General features: G+C 41.6%; 1 protein-coding gene across 1 annotated transcript; it reads right to left on the reverse strand.

Moving 5' to 3' along the window:
• Window positions 1-1,872: 1,872 nt before the first annotated feature.
• On the reverse strand, window positions 1,873-15,959 carry srp68 (signal recognition particle 68). Its single transcript, XM_004539230.2, has 16 exons — window positions 15,791-15,959; window positions 15,316-15,382; window positions 14,855-14,968; window positions 14,465-14,660; window positions 13,480-13,562; window positions 13,245-13,354; window positions 13,042-13,121; window positions 12,758-12,898; window positions 7,219-7,317; window positions 6,991-7,055; window positions 6,350-6,503; window positions 6,105-6,199; window positions 5,756-5,885; window positions 5,315-5,390; window positions 5,180-5,229; window positions 1,873-4,432 (listed from the first exon to the last, which is right to left on the reverse strand). Exons 1-16 carry the CDS (start codon window positions 15,876-15,878, stop codon window positions 4,205-4,207), a joined length of 1,776 nt encoding a protein of 591 aa, XP_004539287.1. The 5' UTR covers window positions 15,879-15,959; the 3' UTR covers window positions 1,873-4,204.
• Between the last annotated feature and the right edge of the window lie 34 nt (window positions 15,960-15,993).

Raw genomic sequence — 15,993 nt, forward strand, 5'->3', positions numbered from 1 at the left:
AGAATATTCAGGAGACGATAGTTTACACAGTGAGATCAATTTTTTTTCCCCTTTCTGATTTTTCCTTTTTCTTCCTTGAGCCTTTTTTTCCTGAATTTATAACAAGGAAATTAAGTCGTTCTCATTTGGCTATGTCACCCTGACACCTCACTATTAAGCCTGAGTCAAAGCTTGGAGCAGACCTGTGCCACAAACACTGAGGGACACTGTGTACAGTCAACAGTGGAACATCCAAAGGGTCAGAAAGTAATTTACATAACACTTTCATATAGTGGTACATGCCATAAATCTACTGATTACAGGTTGCCCCATACACTGGAACGTTTAGTGTGCAGCATCTAAAGACGTGGAAGTTATTCCAGATCAGGGCGTCTCTCTGCTGCATAGCAACAATTGGAAATCACGAGAAAAAATGTAGCTAAGCAGCTTTCATTGCAACAGCGAGAGCACGCTGTGCTCATTGGTCCAGTCACACAACGTTTCTCTCTGGGTGGGTCTACGTGTCTGGAGTAACATACTTTTTCACTTGCTCACATATATTGTATATTGTGGTTGCACCCAGGTAACAAACTGTAGCAATACTTTCATCTTAAACCTCAAGTGAGCTGCTGAAAATGACGCATAGACAGGGGTCATTTTCCTCTATATCAGGGGTGGGGAACTCCAGGCCTCAAGGGCCGGCGTCCTGCAGGTTTTAGACGTGTCCTTGATCCAACGCAGCTGATTTAAATGGCTAAATTACCTCTTCAACCTGCCTTGAAGTTGTCTGGCAATGAACTAATCATTTGATACAGGTGTGTTTACCCAGGGTGATATCTGAAACCTGCAGGACACCGGCCTGAAGAGCATGACAACACTCGTGTTTATGTTTTACATTCAAGTTTTTATTGATTTTGTATGTTTTTTGAAAACATATACTTAAACCTGTATAAGATGGGAAAAAACAAAACAAACAAAAAACACAAGAAAAATGCTGGTGTGCACCCCTCCCCTTAAAACACTCATGTTTTTTAGTGACAAATGCCCCCTGAGCAGGGAGACAAATGTCTGCACCACAAATGCAAGACCTCGTGGAAAGCAATCATTAAGATTCTTCGGGATTAAAGGTCAGGCGTTTCTCCGGATGTCAAACCTGCAGTTCACACACATCCTGCAGCTCATTTTGAGCCACATTAATGTAGCAACTATGTATCTGTATACCTGTAAATTCCAAACAGCTGAACAGAGAAGAAACAACAAAGGCAGAGACACTGCAAGGGTGTGCCAGCCTCTTCATTCACCTTACACACAGCACAGCTGTCTGCTCATACTTTGATGGTTATTCTAAATTCTGGACCTCTCTTGGAGGAAAATGCGTAACACAGTAACACAGAATGTTGTTCAACAGTTTTAGCCTTTGGTTTTGTTCTGCAGATAAGCATTCATCTCCACCCCATAAAGGCTTAAATATTTTCAGTCTATTCTAAATAGTACACATTTCTGAAATACCACAGTAACAGTGCGCATGTGTAGGTTGGGGGGACTTTTTACCACGGAATATTCTTGGTTAGAAGATGGGGAGACCCCCCCACCCCAAAAAAACCCAAAACCCACTAATGTCAGATCGAGGTTAATAAACACACCTATATCATTATTCTCACTTTTCAGTGCACAAACAAAGTAAAGCTAAACATTCACACCCTGCTCAGGCATCCAATGCACTCCCACACCCTAACACAGGAGCAACTGAACACACACACACACACACACCTCCATGCCTACTGTCCTCAGAACACGTCAGTTTAACAGCAGTTCTTTAGCAATCAAACTATGCCCGATCAAAATAAATACTGCCAAAAAGAAAAATGTGAATGAAGAATGACAAAAACAGCATTTGGTGCAAATATACTTTAATTACCAGGCTGGAAACTACATGAAATCATACGATCTCCTCATTTCATTACTCTCGTCACACACACACAAACGTTTCCAGCATCTACAGATTATAGCTATTTTGTTTTCCAGGCTAATCGAGGTAAAGTGCTGGAACTGTTCCAGCCCATCCATCTTACTTAGCGTAAAAACACATGAGTAGGGAAGAGGGGGGGTGAAGACAAAATTAAGCAACAAAAAAAAAAAGAAAAAAAAAGTTAAACATGTTAGTGAGACTGAAACTGTCCTTTCCTAGTGTTTCACCAAGTCTCACAGGCAAACCAGATCACATAAAGATCAGGGGTTTCAATACATCCCGACAAATATGTAAAACAGAAAATCCACAGACATGTCAAAGGTGATGAAAACATTTTTGTAGTCCTTCCCATGACAGACAGAGGTGTGGTGTTGGCAATGCGATGAATGAAAGGTTGCTAACAGCTCCTTCAGTGTCCTGATGTCTGCCACTGTCCTTTGTAGATAAATACACACCATTAAAAGCTTTACAGTAACAGATTACAGTCTCATGAGCTGAACCTGCCGTCAACAAGCAGGTACCATTTGAAAACATGTAGCAGAGGGACCTTTAAAGAGCTTTCTACTTCCAGCGAGACGACGCTATTGAAGCAGTTGGACCTTTGACAGGACGTCAAGTTTGAGGGCAAGAAAAATGCAACAAAGTACAAATAAACCAAGTAGCTAAAACTAAAGCAGGATAATACAACTGTCATGGAGGGAATCCCGCCATTATTATGACTGTAAATAAGCAGCCTCTTACTGCAGTGTGTGTTGTATGTGACTGCTTTAGTTCTAGCTGGTTAGTGGATCTAATGAACTGCCTGGTGAGTTTAGGCTCTAACTACCAAAGAAATAAAAACACTGGCCAATCCAGCTTCTTTTATTCAGAAAGGATCATTTCAAACTGTGACTCATACCTTTGTCATTAGTCATGCTAGCCCTGTCCCAGTTTCCTGAATTCAGAGGCTGGGTTTCGAGAGGCTTTGGCGCAATGACATAGGACGACAGAGAAGAAAAAACAGAAAACCACAGACTGGAAAAATTTCTTCTTGCGATTATTAAAAGTACATCACATCTGCAGATGAAGGACAGCCCTACACCTTTGACAGTGACAGCTTTGTTTGTTATGATGTGGTGCCCACCCACAGGGCACTTAGGAGGAACTGGATGTTGTACATGTTCGGATCCTCGCCGCTACTAAATCACAACCAAGTGGAACAACTAAAGGACTAAAGGTGTACTCACACTTGTCCTCGTGTGCCTGCACTCAGGCCTGAGTATGTTTCTGGAGGTTATGCTCTGAAGATTTTCTTCCAATTTTTCCTTAAACCCAAATTCAAACATCTCCTCTCCACTCAGAGACACGTGCTACAGGTCACGTTATAGAGTTTAAAGTTAAAGACAGGCACACTTACAGTGAAACCTTGTTCTTTATTTACCACTGATTTATTGGTTAATAACTGAGATGTTGAAGCAGCGTTTCAGCTACGGACCCATGGCCACCTGTTTTCTTCTAACAGTTACACACCGGTCAAAACAACTGAACACTGGGAGGAGCAGCTCAGTGCGAGTACACTCTTAGGCACCTGAGCAAGCTGACATTTCTTGTCCCAACACAAGGTCTTGTGGCTGTACAGTGTTTATGAGGATTTTTATGCCGTCAAAGCAACAAGGGGCAAAGATTACAAACTTTAGTTTGTGATGACAGATGAAATCATACAGATGATTACAGTTTGGTCAGCTATAGGTCTTGTAATTAATGTTGAGGCTGATGAGATCAAAACATATCTTTTTGTTTTTAGAGGGCTAAGAAAAATGCAGAACAATCCATTTACAAAAGGAAAAAAAACACAATATGAAGGCGCATTTAAAACACAGGAGGGAAAAAATGTAATCTTTTACCGTGAGATTGACAGCTTGACTTCACTCATCAAAACCACGGCATATTAATGTCTTAAAAGTTGCCAACACCTCCATTGCTCAGTTTAAGGAGGGAGCCTGTATGCTGTGAAGCCATGCAGGCTGATACGATTACTGAAGCTGGATGTGGACTTGGGTCATAGTGCTACCATTTCATTAATCTTTCCGAGAAGACTATATTGACTCCGTCTTCCTCAGAACTGCCAACTCCAACCCCTCTGCACATAGGCACTAAAAATTAAACATAAAAGACAAACTGAAATGATTCTAACTAACAGCTGACCCAATTCTGGCTGGTTGCAGTAAACTCTGGGCCCTGTGGCTCTCACATGGAGGTTGAAGTGTGGGTTTAGGTTTAGCTGCCGAAGCCAAAAATGCCCTTGATGTAGCCAGTCAGACCGCCCTTGCCCTTCTGTTCCACCTTGTCATCCAGCGGTGGGAAGGCCACATGGTTAAGAGCAAGGTCAAAGAACAGAGGCTTGCAGGGGATTGGCTGGAAGTCGGGTGGGAACTGGACCAGACTGGGCTGTTTTCCGACGAGACTGGGGTCAAAGCGGAAGGTCTCCAGGTGGTCACAGAGGGGCTGCGTGAAAAAGAAGTGAGGAGATGAGAGCACTGGAATCATAGGGAACAGAAAGTTCAGCTAAATGAAGAAATAAAATAAAAAAGCAGCAGAAAATGGAGTGATGACAACCTCATCAAACTGCATTTCTTGTCATAAATGTTAAAATGGCAGATCACATCAAGCATGGACACAAATTAAAATGATGAGATTAGCATATGTGCAAATAATCCCTTGCTGCTCCAAACACTCATTTTCCAAAAAGAGGATATCCCTAATCTCAGCTCTGTCTGTTAGAGCACAAGCCCCGCCCTTTGTTCTTCAAATATTGTGTCTGTGATGGGCAACCAATCAGAAGAAAGCTGGCCTGACACGAGAGGAGCAGAAATTGCTTGCGTTAGGCCAAGGCCAGCATGACAGATAAGATTTCGAACTTTGACTCATGCAACTAAAGCTACTGCAGTGCAGACTGTGACAGATCCACTCAAACTTATTCCAGTTATTGAAATTCCTAAAAATTAAGTTTTATCACAAAAATAGATAAACGTTAAATGACATCATCAAAACCACTTTTCAAGTTTTTATGTTGCAGTTTGTTAGACGCAAATATACAAATTAAGCTTCACCTCGGCTCTTCAGGAGTAATATGACCGATAAGTAATTAATCCACAGAGCTCGTTTATTTTATTCGTACAGACACAAACGTGCAAGAACCATGTGTCTGTGTACGGCTGTAGTGTTGAGCAGCCTGAGGCTTCCTCCTCTTACCGTGTTGTCTTTCACCAGCTGCTGAGGAACTTCAACTATCTCGTCGGTGTCTGAAACACAAACACATCTCTTCAGGACTGTACAACAGAGAAGACGACTGCTGGTTTAACTGTTTAACAACTTCGAGGCTCGCACCTAAAATGGCAGCAGCTTGAAGTGAGTATTTTTCAGCGTTGACCTCAGCAATGAGCTCCTGGACATCGGGGAGATCCTGCAGAAATTCATGATGAATGTAAATTAACGTAGCGCAGTGATATTTTTGTTAAACTTTGATGTACCGTGTGTTCGGGTCTCATTGCATTTCCCTAACAAACAACATGGTTTGCTGCACAGTTACTTATACTAACTAAAAATCTAGCAATTTATTAGTGTTACTTAGAACAGATTAGCAGGCATCTGCATCTTTGTGATCCATAAAGCTTTTTAATAACATTTATTTGTCTAAATATAATGTGTTGTAAATAACTAAAATGGCAACCTAGATAAAGATGAGGCTTTGAAAAGAGGCCTCCACAATGAGTAACGCCATGACTCATGTTTGAGGTGTGTGTGTGTTTGCTTGCATGTTAAACCAACCTTGAGGCTGTTGTTGAGGCTCTTGGCCTTAGATTGGACTTCCTTGGCATATTTCAGCACCCTTTCATACAACACCAGCGCCTCACTCCACTTCTTCACTAACACATAAGACTGGGCTATAAAGAAACACCTGCAGGAGGCCAAAGAAAGCAGCTCATTAACAACATGTGGGTTTATGAACTGCAGAAGCTTTCATGGAAATGTGAAATGGAACAAAGCTTAGAGATACTTTTCACATCAGGACGCAGGTGTATTTGCGATTGTAAATACGACACTTGTTGCACTGTTTGAATTTCAGCTGCATTGTTTGATGCAGAACATGTTGAAAACCAGGCACAAAAACACTGACCTGTAGGCCTTGTAGACCAGGGTCTTCAGGGACACCTCCTTTTGGAAGGCGTGGTCATCCTCCAGACCCTGCAGGGTGGAGAGCTCTGCCAGACTCTGGATAGTTGGAGGAGGTGGTGGTGGGGGAAAAAAACAAAACAAAAACAAAAAACAAAACAAAAACACAAGATGCACATCATGTAACTATGGTAACACAAACATCAGGCTGTACACCTTAGAGACAGAACTTGATAACAGGACATTCACCTGCAGGATGATGTCATACAGGCGGATGAGATCCTGTGGACGGGGCCCCCTCTTGTTCTCGTCGGCCTCGGGCTCCTTCAGTTTGGCCTGCAGAGTATGAGCCATGCTCTCATTCCTCTTCACCAGTGTACACAGCTTAATGTAGGTCAGGTAGCTGGGAGAGAAGAGCAGCAGTGATTATTCACTTACGGCGTGCGATCCCTTTAAACTCATCAGGTCTGTAAACCTCGGCTGAATCAACTGCAGACATCGTCAGGAACCATTAACATGCCTTACAGGCGCTCTGCAAGTTGAACCAGACTCACCCGACACGTGTTCAGCCTAATGATGCCCCGACCTGACAGGTTTATACATGTCTGTCTATCAAAAGATGTTAGAAGTTGCTAGTAATGTTTCCAAACAGCCAAATGTTCTCCGATTTCATCCTCCCAAAAGTGAGCATGTGTTTGTAATTTCACAATAAACTGAAGATCTGTGTGTTACAGTGTTGTCTGCATGAAGAGACGAGGAGGGGAATGATCAAAGTGTTATTGACTTACTGAGATAAGTGGTAAAGCATTTAGCTGCAGCTCTAATCCTATGACTGACTAACTTAACAGAACCAGGAGTAAAATCGAAGTACATTTTTCTTCCTTTTTTACCTGTGCAGGTACTGCAGGTTGGACACCTTCCCAGTGTCACCATCAGAGCTCCTCTCTCGCTGTTTCTACAGTGATAAAAAAATTGATAGATTTACAAAAAGGAAAAAAAAAAAAAAAAGCTCTTTAGTTGAACCTTCTAGTATTCCCAGTTTCAGGTATTTACAAGCTACATCTTCACCACCTCTCATTCTTGTCAACATCACAGCTTTTCATCCTGCTGAATCTTACCGCCTCAGTCTTGAGCTCCTCTTTCACTGCCTGGATGGTGTCTCTGCACTCGGCCAGCAGGGTCTCATACAGATGTTCTTTGGTTTCCTCATTAGCTGCCTGAATGACACAAACAGATCCAAAGATGAGGATAAAGGAAAAAAAATAAATGTAGAACTTACTGAATAGTAGAGAAGGAGGGAGACGGGCGTGTTTCACATTCTAAGCAGAGAAACGTCTCAGATCGTACCAGCACGGTCTTTACATTTTTTCATCATAGATTTAATGCAACTAAACGTCTAAGTTGGCAACAATGAGGAAAACCCAGGGGGTGAAGCCTATGTGTGAGGATGGCACATGCTGAAGATGAGATGATGTACAATAGATGACTCTGGAAAGTAAAAACAGAGTACCTATCAAAAATGCAGGTTCAGCAGTAACACGACACACTGAACGCACTGAAGCAGTTTTTCAGCCTCCAGTTTGGCTTCCATGTATCTCCTTACTTCGATTCAGCTCTCTGTACAGGTCAGCTAGGAACATACTTTAACACTTTCAGTTGCTTTTCTTCTGCTTTCTTGTAGCTACAAAGACTGCTTTCAGCTAAAAGAACACTCAATACTCTGAGGCCATCCTAGGCACACACAGGCAGAGCGGAGAAGGGGAGGAAGCAGTCGCGCCTCTTAACATGCAGACTGAAAGTGGAGATGTTCACAAATCCTTTTTATGCTTTTTGTAGAATAACTTCCAAGCAGATTTACGCAGCGATAGCAGCCATTTAACCAGACTGATGAGATTTGGCTGAAACTTGATCAGATCATAAAAGGTTTCTACCAGATTGTGCAGACGTATCTCATTTAAAACGCGATCAAGCAAACATTTGATGCATGTAACAGTTTTAGTACTTTGATACAAAGAGCAACAGTTAAAGCAGGAATGCGACTGACAAACTCGGGGAGAGACGCAGGTATGTGGCCCGGCAGGCTGCTGATGCATTCCTGCACATAACTCATCAGCAGTTAAGACACTGTATAGTTTCAGGGTTCAGGTCTTTAAGAATGACACGATTGTTCATCATCTAAGCCGTCTTTCATCACCACACTAATACAACAGGCCTGTGTTAAACTGAGATAGTCTCAGAAAGATGCAGGATGGGTTTTACTAACACTGGAAAAAAGCAAAGTGAGAGCAATAAAACAATTACAGAAGGACTGATCACTCATAAAAATATCAGTTTTAAGTATTTAAAAGATTTTGTGGATTACATTACTGTGTCTCTGTTGTTGCGAAAAGTTGAGAAAACACAGTAGAGGAATGTTACAAAACAATTCCTTGTGGTGGCAAACCTGATAACAGATTGTTCACAAGCCTTCTCTCTCCCACCCAGAAAGGTGATGCTGCTACGCGTTTCACACTTGTGCCAACACCCTAATAAGGCCTAGAACAGCCAGTTCTACCTGTTGAGCATTCTGTGCTGTTCGGCAGGAGGGCTGGATGGATACACTGGTTAGAGGAGGAAACAGCCCTTCAACTAGGGTTGACATTTGGCCCTACAGTGTCTCCTGTCCCCTGAGGCCACAAGCAGAAGAACAGGTGCACATTGTGAAGCTAAAGGTGCTAGAGCTGTGACACAATATAATGTGCATACTATGCAAAAATCCTTTAATTGTGACCAATAAGAAAAGCCAAATGTGATAAAAACTGCCAGCGCTGCAGTTCTTCTCCACACAGTCACTCACAGCCACCTTTAACCGCCTTTTATGCGACAGTCAGACCTAAAATGCTCCATCTGAAACTAAAATGAGCTGCTGGGTGTAGCCCTGCATTCATGTGCGAGGTGAAATGCGTAGAATGCAGTTGTGCGATGAGAGCAGCTGCATGCCTGAGACCTGAGTGGCAATGGGTGTGACAGGTGTGTCTGCAGGGTGTGCTGAGTACTCGGGCACAAAACAGAAGTAATGAGCTGTGGCGACAGCGAGGGGACATGTGATACTATCAAGAACAGAGTGCCACCTACTGAGATTTTATGGAACTGCACAGTGCTCTCAGGGTTGTTTTATGGTTTTATTAAACCGTTTTAATGCTTGACGAGTACCCGACAGCCTCCAGCAGGATGAAAGATTATTTAGTTAAGAAGAGACTTTTATGCTTTTACTTATTTCCTCTCATATATTCACTTTTACTTAGAGCTGGGCGATAGAACGATAACGATATGTATCGCGATATAACTTTTACTCGATAGAGAAATTAAGCTATCGCGATAGACCTCGCCGCTCTTGTCCTCTTAAGAAGAAAAAAAAAAAAAAAAAAAAGGTCAGCCGATCCGTTGCGTGACTTGCTACGTACAGCACAAGTGCCAAGCCGCACGTGTGTTTGTTTGGGAAGCAGCCAGCGCATAATGGAGGAAATGAGTGTGCCGACTAGAAAAATCAACCGAGCGTGACCGAAGAGAAAACAGATGATGGTTCCCATGCCGGAGAGATTGTCGAACGGAAGAGCCATAGAAGTTCCGTAGTTTGAAGGTATTTCGGCTATTTCAAGTCTGACAAAAAACAGAGTAGCGCGCACTGTAAATTGTGCCGAAAGCAAGTCTGGAAATACAATAAACTGGTGCATGCGTCACACTGTGCGCCGCGTTATTGTTTCGGTGAAATGAATTTCTACAATACTGTTACTGTTAATTCTACTGTCTGCAGTGTTTAAATGCTTACATATACACACAGTTACTGTCCGTCCACACATACGACTCGGTTCTGCTTCTATGCCCCAGCTTTGTTTACTTTTTCCCACCGAGGCTTCTAGACTTCTGATTGGCCAACATTTCTGCACGGTTAGGAATCTAGCGCCACCTGCTGCTTTGGCATGTTCATAGCAGCGTTTTCCTTCATTTCTGCCTTTATGTGTGGACGGGATTATTTTTTAAAACGAAAACGGAAAATCTCCGTTTTCAAAAATACCCGTGTACGTGTGGACGTAGCCTCAGTCTCTGACTGGAAGCGCTAATTCGTCATTCGGCTTTTGTCAGACTAAAGTAACTGTTAAAACTGTTTGAAAAGCTCAGCTATACAACAAGGAGAGATTGAGAATTTCCTTTTAGTTCTCAGTTTATTTGATATTGACAAAAGTTAGTCAATCTTGTCTGTTCTTCTGTAAAACAAACTAAGATTTATTTTTAGAATTAATATTTTGTTTCTAAGTGGAATTGACAATTTAGTAGTCTCTGTTTCATTTGTTCTATTTTGAAACTTAAACGCTTTAGCGGCTGCCTTTTGTGTAGTTTGCAATATTTGCCTTTATTTATCTGAAAAAGTCTCATGTTCCTTAAGTACATCTACCCTGTTGAACTTATTATGGGAAATAAATATTTAAAAACAAGCTGCTGATTATTTCACATTTTACTTGTGAGCAACGGCACATTTAAATCTTACAAATATAGTTATTTGGCTTATATCGTGATAGATATCGTTATCGCCTGAAATGAAAAAAACATATCGTGATATGAAAAAATCTCATATCGCCCAGCTCTACTTTTACTGTACCGGACAGTCACTGAAAACATGCAAAGGTTTTGGATATCGAGCTCATCTATATCAGGGATGTCAAACTCATTTTACATTGTGATCTGTTTACATACTTTGATCTTAAGCGAGGCGGACAAGTGAAACTCCCCTTGCTGTCATTGTAAACAAGTGGAACTACACATTTAATCAATGAGACATCTTAATAAAAGAAAAAGTGTTTTCAGTACATGATAAAGAAATGCCGCTGTAGTAAATTAAAGAATCTGTCAGCACGACTCTTTAGGCTTAAATTACAGAAAATTAATATGTAAAATTACAAAAAGTTATAAAACAAAGTGTTAATTCACAGAAATTTTAATTTTACTCTGAATTCACTGAAAAAGAACCATAGTTTCTTTTATTTCTCTTATAGATAGTGAAAGTAGTCATTTAATTGCTTTAACTATCACTTAATTGTGTTGTTTTAGTATGAATGGTCACATACGAGGTCTTAAACAGATGGAAAAGCTGCCAAACTTATGAAAATATAGTTAAAACACTTAAGACATTTTCCAAGTCAGTCCAACAGGTAAGACTGGAGTGTCTGTACCCAGGAATTATGTTTGTCACTACCTGATCTATATGCAATTAATCCTTATAAGCTTAAAACTCAAATCAAGGCCCAATTTAAGAATGAAAATATAGAAGTGGGCCTGAATTTGGAAGTGAAAACAAAAATAACAGGCTCGCCTTCTAAGGATATAAAAGGCATGTGGCAGCGGAGAATAAGAAACAAGGTTGAATTCATTACATTAAAACATTGGCATTTATAAGCAGTCTAAATGGGTCATATGAGCACACAGAATCAGTGTTGTGATACATACTGGGTAGTCTCTGATAGTAGCTCTGCATGAGGCAGTCAGGAAACATAAGGAGGGGTAGGGCTGCTCGATTATGGCAAAAATGATAATCACGATTATTTTCACTGAAATTGAGATCTCGATTATTTGACGATATTTATTTAACAATAACAATGTGTTGAATAATGACTTTAAAGATTGTCAAAAATAATATAAAATAGTGTGCAAATACTGATAACAGTGCAAATGTTTGCAATATAAAAAATAAATGAAAAATGTAAACATCTATGTTTAGTGAACTTTGCAGTGTTGCTCTGTGGTGCAGCTACGACACTGTAGCAAAGTTTACACACTATGTCTACTTGATCCACGTCTGACTCCACGAACCCATAATGTTTCCACACCACTGAAGTTTTTTTTTTACCTCTCTTTTCAACCAACGGCAGTCACTCTCCTCTCCAAATAACTTCTGCTGAGCTTCCCTCGGGTCCTCTTAATCAGCGGTCTCCAACCCCCGGGCCTCGGACCGGTACCGGTCCGTGAGTCGTTTGGTACCGGGCCGCGAGAGTTGAGGCTCAGGTGTGAAATGTATAGTTTTCAGGGTTTTTATCGGTTTTCAGCGTTATTTTGTTATCGTTTTTATCATTTACTCGGTTTTCCTGGGTCTTTTCACGTGTGTTATGAATAAGCCTTTTTTTCGGTACCGGTACTAGTTTTATTTTGTTGTATTTATCCGTGACACCTTAAAGGCCGGTCCATAAAAACATTGTCGGGCATAAACCGGTCCGTGGCGCAAAAAAGGGTTGGAGACCGCTGCTCTTAATTGTTGTGACACGTGTTCGAAATGCAGAGAGGTGCGCTTGATTTGCCACACGGAGAGTAAAGCACGAGGGAGGGGCTAATAATCGGCTCAGTCATTTTTAATGATTGTTGAAAGCCCAGATCGTAATCGTGATTAAAATTCGATTAAGTGAGCAGCCCTAGGGAGGGGTAATGACCAGTGATGAACACGATTATATTTGTACTACAGAAGGAATCTATTCACTTATTGTCTTTGAGTCAATGTCTCTGCAGTTGTTTCCATTGTTTGCAGCCCAAGAGACATAGAAAGGACAACCAACATTAGGAGGTGCAACAACATGCGTTTCCCACTGAGTTTGTTTATATGCTTAAAAAAGAAGGAATGTGTGAGAGGCTGACCTGAGCGATGGCGGCCTCGTTGTCTGCCAGACCCAACAGGAAGACGCGAGCCTTGTCAATCTTCACAGGCACCGTGCGTCCTCGCCACTCCACTTCACTCATAGTGGCTGCCTGCTTGGTTCGCGCCTGAGTAATCAGTGCCTTGAGGGAAACAAAACAAACCCTTCTGGATGTAGTACACGATTACACAGCTGTGTAATATTCTTGTTTGGTATGTGCTCCCCCCAGCAGTTTAATCATGAATTACAGACTGATTAACAAAAGTTTTACCCCTTCGTGTTTACCTCTAGTTTCTCAGCCATCATGCCACCTCCTCCACCAGTCAGCCTCATCTGCATCAGGTCATTGATGGCATTCTGATCACCTAAAATCAAATACAACCAGGGAGTGAGTGTGTGTTTGTCAGTGTGCAGAGGAAGGACTGAACTCAGGATCGGTGTTGTGCATCAACAATGACACTGAGAAGAACGACTACAGCAATGCTGACCAATATTGTAAGCGCAGTAGCGAATGTTGGGCGATATCTCGTCTACACGCTGGCGGTACAGAACTGCCAGGTCCTCAGTGAAGGCACTGGCCAGCTTCTCATAAATGGTCCTGACAAGACAAAAGTATTTATCAGTGGTTTAAAAAAAGTGAAAGAAAAACAAACAAGAAAACCTCCCATTATTAAAAGAAGAATTAAAAAACAAAAAACAGAGTGCAGTAATGTTAACGCTCACTTGCACTTGTTGAAAGCCTCCATGGCTTGTTTCCACTCCTGCAGCTCAAACTCCACCATTCCAGTCAGGTATGCAGTGTAGGCCTGAAATAACACCACAACACATGATGAGGAGCTCCTCTGTTCATTCCCTCACCACACTTCATCAACAGTAAAGGTGGGAATCACCAAGACTCTCCATGATATTATCACATTATTTCACTCATGATATATTATTGTGATTTAACATTTTTGTGATATCTGCAGTAGCAAGTACTACAATTTATCATCTTCTTTCAACTCCAAATTATGTCTCCAAAGTTACAGTTAAACTCATTTTTTTTCTTTTGTTGCAAAATAAGTACACAACACTGTCACTAAAGTTTGCTGTAGAAGTTGCCATAAGACAGAATCAGTCTGCTTTGAAACTGATATCAGTCTGCGATGGAACAGGGTCAAGTTGGCAGTTACATACATGGAAATCTGTTGTCTACGCAGACAGAAATGACCCTCTTTTCTACAAGAATATAGCCAGAATACAATCAGCTGGCAGCCAGTTTAGTTGAGTCCCCTCAAGTTGTGCTCACTGACACAGAGTCATTCAGACCGCTGACAATCTGTCTGCATTTATAGATTAGAGAAAGCAACTATTCACAATCCTCTGCCAATTTCCCTGAATAACTGCAGTCAATCCAAAGGCACACTGCAACTGTTTGCAGAAAGGCTGCCTCCTCCAACCTTTCAGCCCTCTTGTTCAAAGTATTCCAAAAGTATTTTATTGATTAAAATATCAATATTTGGTGTCCCTGTGTAGATAAAATATCGTCATGAAATATTCTGCACTGTTTTTCTAATTAACAGTGTTTGAAGTTCTCAAATCTTACAGTTGAAAGACAACAAATCGAAAAGTTAAAGTTATTCATCTCTGAGGCTGGGACCTCGCTGCACATCCACTTGTTATTCCACACACCTACACGGGTCAGTTAAAATGAATTTGACCTGTGTACCTGTGCCTCCAGTTTAGTTTTGGCGTCCACACGGGGGCTTTCGCAGAGCTTCTCCAGCTTCTCACTGTGCTTTGCAGCCTTACGTAGTCGTGACAGCAGGTGGAAGCGCTTACGTGGCTCTGTATTGGCCTCCTGCTTCAACTGCATGGCGTAGCTCCATGCACGCTCTGCTTCCATCAAAACCAGCAGAAGATACCTGAAAAAAGGTGGCATAGCTGTATAAACAGTTTGTTTTTTTATGTGAAAGCATCAAGCCGCTGAACTGTTCCACATCAAAGCAAAGTGATCTGTTTAAGTGTTTCAAACTGGAATTTCCTTAATGTAAAGGTTCCCAAACCAGCAGCCAGTTAACTACACGTGAATGACCAGTTAAAATTATCTAAGTCTAACCTGTTATCAGAAAGCATTTCCACAGTGACTTTCTTCCCAACAAACTTGTGTCGGTTTCCCATCTTGAAGCCAAGAGTCTTGCGGAGGCGCCGTAGCCTGCGGGAACAGTAGCCCCTGGAAACAGACAAGGATTTTTTAAATTCTACATTACAATAAATGAAATACAACATAGACAAAAAAAGTCACCACGAAACTTAATATGCAGGAAGATCAAAGAACATAAATGATCTATCACTATATCTTAAACTCCGCAAATATGAAAATGTGGCGAAGATAGGTGGACATCAAAAGCTTTGAGTTTAACTTTAATCCACACCTGTTCCATTTAACTGCATTAAACCATAAATCTGAGCCCAGCATTGTGAACAGAAGTCTCATGTCAGTGTCTTTACATTGGGTGGGAAAACTGCTGCACCACACACAAATCTCCACCCTGTAATGTATGACCTGAGCCAGCTCACCTGTATCTCTGGTAGTCTCCATGCCTGAGGCCGTGCTGCTGCTGGGATTCTTTGATGATTTGCAAGACTGAGATTAAACTTTAAGGTACAAACCTTATGTAACCATCACACACGTTACTCTGAGGGGCAGTTAACCATTTATTTTCAAGCATGAACGTTTCAGTTTTGATAGCAGTTATTGTATGCAAGCACCAAGACAGGCTGTTTTAACTATTGTAACCGCTAATGAAACTCAAAGATGACATCACATAATAGCTAGCAATCTTAAAATATGTCCTCAGACCCCCAAAATAAATTGTGAATACATAAAAATCCCCATTTACCACTGACAGCCTGCTTCAGTATGACACGTAGCCTAATAACCGCTAGCTTATCTTCCAACTGAGTTAGCTAAAAGCTAACGTTAGCTTAAGAGCGTGAAACATGCTCGCAGAGGGAAAACGTCAAAGAGCACGTGTCGTGTTCTTAAGGATACTTTCCAGTCCGAGTCCTCCATCCGGTAAGTTTTCTTTATTTTCTTCCATTAGGGAAACTTTAGCGTCGTTTTGCTTGTCTGCGGCCATCTCTACACGCTAACAGCTAAGCGGCACACATACACACATGCCCAGTCAGAGGTGCAGCCAGGGACCAATGAGTGCGCAGGGAGGGGCAAACTTCGCGAGACTTTGCTGATGTGCC

Source organism: Maylandia zebra, linkage group LG6 (assembly GCF_041146795.1).
Source record: "Maylandia zebra isolate NMK-2024a linkage group LG6, Mzebra_GT3a, whole genome shotgun sequence".
Lineage (NCBI taxonomy): Eukaryota > Metazoa > Chordata > Actinopteri > Cichliformes > Cichlidae > Maylandia > Maylandia zebra.